Below are 4,610 nucleotides of genomic sequence, written 5' to 3' on the forward strand. Positions count from 1 at the left end.
ACGTGAAAAGGATTGGAAAAGACTGAAAGCTAGAAAAGCCATTGCTTTTCTAAAGTGTCCAAATGAGTCTTTCTATGGTGCCCTAGTTTTGTGAGCTCTGCCTTCAGTCCTAGGTCTATTATTTTTTTGTTTGTCCTTACGATTTGGAAACATGATGAGAGCTTACAGTGAGAGATGAATTGACTCAGGGAATTTATGCTTTGGTTCCAAGGAAGAAAATATAATTTTCAATCCAATAGCATATATATTTTATATTCCTTATAGTAGATAGATACAAATAGAACTACAGAAAGAGAGAAAGAGGAGAAAAAGGGAGAGAGAAGAGAAAGAAAAAGCAAGCAAGAAAGGAAAGAAGGAAGAAAAAAATGGAAAGAAACGGAGGGAGGAATGAGAAGGAGAAAGAGAAGGAGAGAAAGAGAGAAAGAAGGTAAGAGGGAGAGAGATTAATTCATTGAGAACGTATTGATGAAATAAATATATCAGTAACTGCAGAAGGAACAAGTCAGCAATAATTTCTATATTCTGAGACTGAATACAGAAATAATGAATTAGGCTCTTTCCTCAACCAGAAAAAGGAAACTTTTTGCACATTTATTCTGCATCAAGAAAACAAGGAACAAGAGGAGAGGAGAAGAGATACTCATATAGAGATGTATGGCTCACAAAGTGCCAATCATTCCTATTTCACAACCCCGGGCATCCTCCTGGGAGAGTTTTCCTGAGAACTTATTTTTAAAGTATCTTGAGAAAGTTAGAAATGAATTTTGTAGATGTAGTTTCCCAGTCAGTGTTTTTCAGTGTAAGAAATAATTAAGAGGAAAATGTTTCATGTTTTGGTTGGGTTTGATTTGGTTTTACCTTTTATTCTGGGTCTACAGAAAACAGTTCCATTTAGGGAATCTGGAAAAGAAAGGTTTTTTAAAATATATGTTTACTAAGATTTTTTTATAGATTTAATTGTGTGCAAATGTCAAAGTGTATGTTGTGAAACTGCAAGTTGGGAGTTAGGTCTTTAAAAGTGTATTAAATATGCAGTTTAGGGCTTTAAATTTCACTTAAAAATATGCTTATTGAGAAAATGTTCCTTTAATTCATCTATGCCTTTGATGTAATATTCATTAAGTATGAGAGGCATTCTGCTAGGCATGGGATATAAAGCTATGAGCAAAGCATATATGATTCTGGCAAGCTGAATATTATATTTAATGGGATAAATGGAGTATAAACAAGTAAGTACACAATATAACATTTTAAGTGGAAAAAGGCACTATGAATAAAAATAAGTAAATGTTATGAGAGGGAATTAAGGAGTTATTTAATTTATTTGGAAAAACAGGGAGGAGCTTACTTAAAAAGTGTTATATTGCAAAGGGGAGGGAGCAGAGACCAAAAATGAATGTACAAAAATGAATATCTAGCCCATATGTTGTTCTGAATGTGATAAAAAATTTTTATTGATTATTTACACAGATTAATACCTGTATTTTACCAGCATGTACAAATTCTTTAAAATGGCAGCAGTGTAATAAGTCTAAAGGATTGAGTACAATATATACAATTTGTAGAAAACCTCATATGTACTGAATAATGAACACTGGAAAGGCATAAGAATACCAAAAAGAGATGCAATTTTTAGTGTCTACTGTGACACATGCTCTATACAATCGTCTAAAGACATGCATCCAGTCTGAGCCTATTTCTCACAAGAACTCAATATGGAAGATATCACTAACTTAGGCCATTCAACTTTTCCATGATCATACAGCTAGTATGAGAAAGCAGCAAGATAAAAACAAAGAATTATCTGATTACACGACCACACGCTTTTCCTTCATTATTTTACTGAGATTTTAAACACACTAAAAGAGTTTGAATAATGTGGGAAAACAGGAAAAGTAAGATCTTAAATTTGCATCATGATTAGCCTGATTTCTGGATATAAATAATGATCCAAATCAAACACATTCAACTAACACACTTAACCCTTATTAAGAGAACTTGTAGTTAGTTTTAATGAGATATTTTCAACAATTTTCTTGAGCAGACCATAAGGATAAAAATCAAACATGTTTTAATAATATTTTCCCTCTCAGTGGGTACTTGTTCTTTCAATGTTGATGAAACCCTAGGATTTAAATCCATTGATTGACAATTTAAAGTTTCTTGTTTTTCTCTCATTTTTATTTCACTTTCTATTTAGGCTTCCTGCAGCATTAGTGCTCTGTGAAACTAAGAGTGAATGAATGAACAATCGTCATTCATACACTCTAATTCTACTCTAGATCTTTGATGATAAAACCATTTTTACTTCCCGTTGTTGGATATCATTTCAAAACTATAACCAAGGGCTTCCCTGGTTGCGCAGTGGTTGAGAGTCCGCCTGCCGATTCAGGGGACGCGGGTTCGTGCCCCGGTCCGAGAAGACCCCACATGCCGCGGAGCAGCTGGGCCCGTGAGCCATGGCCGCTGAGCCTGCGTGTCTGGAGCCTGTGCTCCACAGCGGGAGAGGCCACAACAGTGAGAGACCCGTGTACCGCAAAAAAAAAAGAAGAAAAACAAAACTATAACCAACCCAATTATAGTCACAGTCAGCTTCCAAGTACACTAGTGAGATGCCATGCAATGTCTTCAGAAGGTATTTCATGTAGTTTTCCAGTTCAAATCAAGTGTATCCATCGTTAATGTTGTACAATGATGAATGAAAACATATATACATAATTTAAATATACATAATACTTAAATATATGAATATTATATGTGTATATATCTTTTCAATTATGTTTTTTTTTTTTAATATCACAGTTAAATAACTGGGAAGGACCTAAGAACGTGATAGTGAAGGTTTCAAACCTAAGGTAACTTGATTGCAGGACACATAAACACAAACGCCTTTGCATTTATACAGATTCCTTTTGTTTTCTATTCTTAGAACCTCAACCTACTGGCTCACTCGCATCCAGTCTTTTCTCTACTGCAATGAGAATGGGCTCCTGGGCAGTTTTTCAGAAGAGACGCACTCGTGCACGTGTCCCAACGACCAGGTGGTCTGCACGGCCTTCCTGCCCTGCACGGTGGGCGACGCGTCCGCCTGCCTCACCTGTGCCCCTGACAACCGCACCCGCTGCGGCGCCTGCAACATGGGCTACATGCTCAGCCAGGGGCTCTGCAAGCCCGAGGTCGCCGAGTCCACCGATCATTACATTGGCTTCGAGACCGACCTGCAAGATCTCGAGATGAAGTACCTGTTGCAGAAAACGGACAGGCGACTAGAGGTCCATGCCATCTTCATCAGCAACGACATGCGCCTCAACAGCTGGTTCGACCCCTCCTGGCGGAAGCGGATGCTCCTCACTTTGAAGAGCAACAAGTACAAGTCGAGCCTGGTCCACATGATCCTGGGTCTCTCTTTACAGATTTGCTTAACTAAAAACAGCACCCTGGAGCCGGTGTTGGCTGTTTACGTCAATCCCTTCGGAGGCAGCCACTCTGAGAGCTGGTTTATGCCTGTGGATGAAAACAGCTTCCCCGACTGGGAGCGGACTAAGCTGGACCTCCCCCTGCAGTGTTACAACTGGTCGCTGACTCTGGGGAACAAGTGGAAGACATTTTTTGAGACAGTGCACATCTACCTGAGGAGTCGCATCAAGTCAAATGGCCCCAACGGCAACGAGAGCATTTACTACGAACCTCTGGAGTTCATCGACCCTTCCCGGAACCTGGGTTATATGAAAATCAATAACATTCAAGTGTTTGGCTACAGCATGCACTTTGACCCGGAAGCAATTCGGGACCTGATTCTGCAGCTGGACTACCCCTATACTCAGGGATCCCAGGACTCAGCACTTTTGCAACTTCTAGAGATAAGAGACCGTGTAAATAAACTCTCCCCACCCGGTCAGCGTCGTCTAGATCTTTTCTCTTGCTTGCTTCGTCATAGACTCAAGCTGTCTACAAGTGAGGTGGTGAGGATCCAATCTGCTCTGCAGGCGTTTAATGCCAAATTGCCAAACACAGTGGATTATGACACGACCAAATTATGTAGTTAACCATAAATGTCAAGCACAACCCAAAATCTTGAAGGAGTTTTTACAGTGCTTTTGTGGAACGGTTTATGTTTGGAAGAGTAAATTTAAATTGTCTTTTCAATATCTGTCTTATATCAGTCAATAACATTGGATGGCAATTTACACACATGAACTTGCTGACAATGAATATATTATACTGCAGTTTTGGTTTCTGAATGAAATAAATACTGATGCCAGTCTAGAAGACATTCTACTTTTTACAATAAATTTCATTTGTAATTTTATATGTTCCGTGGCAATGCTTTTGTGCATTACATCCTCTAGAGGGAACATAAAAAGATACCAATAAAATTTTGTAGCTGAACAGTTATTAAAAAGAAGTGCTGTGGGATTCCTTTTTTCCATGAAATGAGTTCTATTTTGATATAGCTTGTTAGAACCTGGGGAAAATTCCCCAAGATATTTTAATTGAAACACTTGAAGGTCCCTTTCAACAGACTGTAGGGAAAACTCAACTAGGTAGAATGCTTAGCATTCAGTTGTATTTTTATGGTTAACAGCATAATGGCAGTGCTTTATTATCTA

At 38.5% G+C, this 4,610-nt stretch overlaps 1 protein-coding gene across 1 annotated transcript; it reads left to right on the plus strand.

Moving 5' to 3' along the window:
- Positions 1 to 2,882: 2,882 nt before the first annotated feature.
- BRINP3 (BMP/retinoic acid inducible neural specific 3) lies at positions 2,883 to 4,323 on the plus strand (the record flags this gene model as incomplete). Its single annotated transcript, XM_022579221.3, has 1 exon — positions 2,883 to 4,323. A coding segment is annotated over one exon (1,164 nt), but the record flags the coding sequence as incomplete, so codon positions are not given.
- Positions 4,324 to 4,610: the final 287 nt, after the last annotated feature.

This window comes from Delphinapterus leucas, chromosome 1 (genome assembly GCF_059928025.1).
Source record: "Delphinapterus leucas isolate spDelLeu-1000000601 "Yukka" chromosome 1, BTC_Dleu_Yukka2, whole genome shotgun sequence".
NCBI lineage: Eukaryota > Metazoa > Chordata > Mammalia > Artiodactyla > Monodontidae > Delphinapterus > Delphinapterus leucas.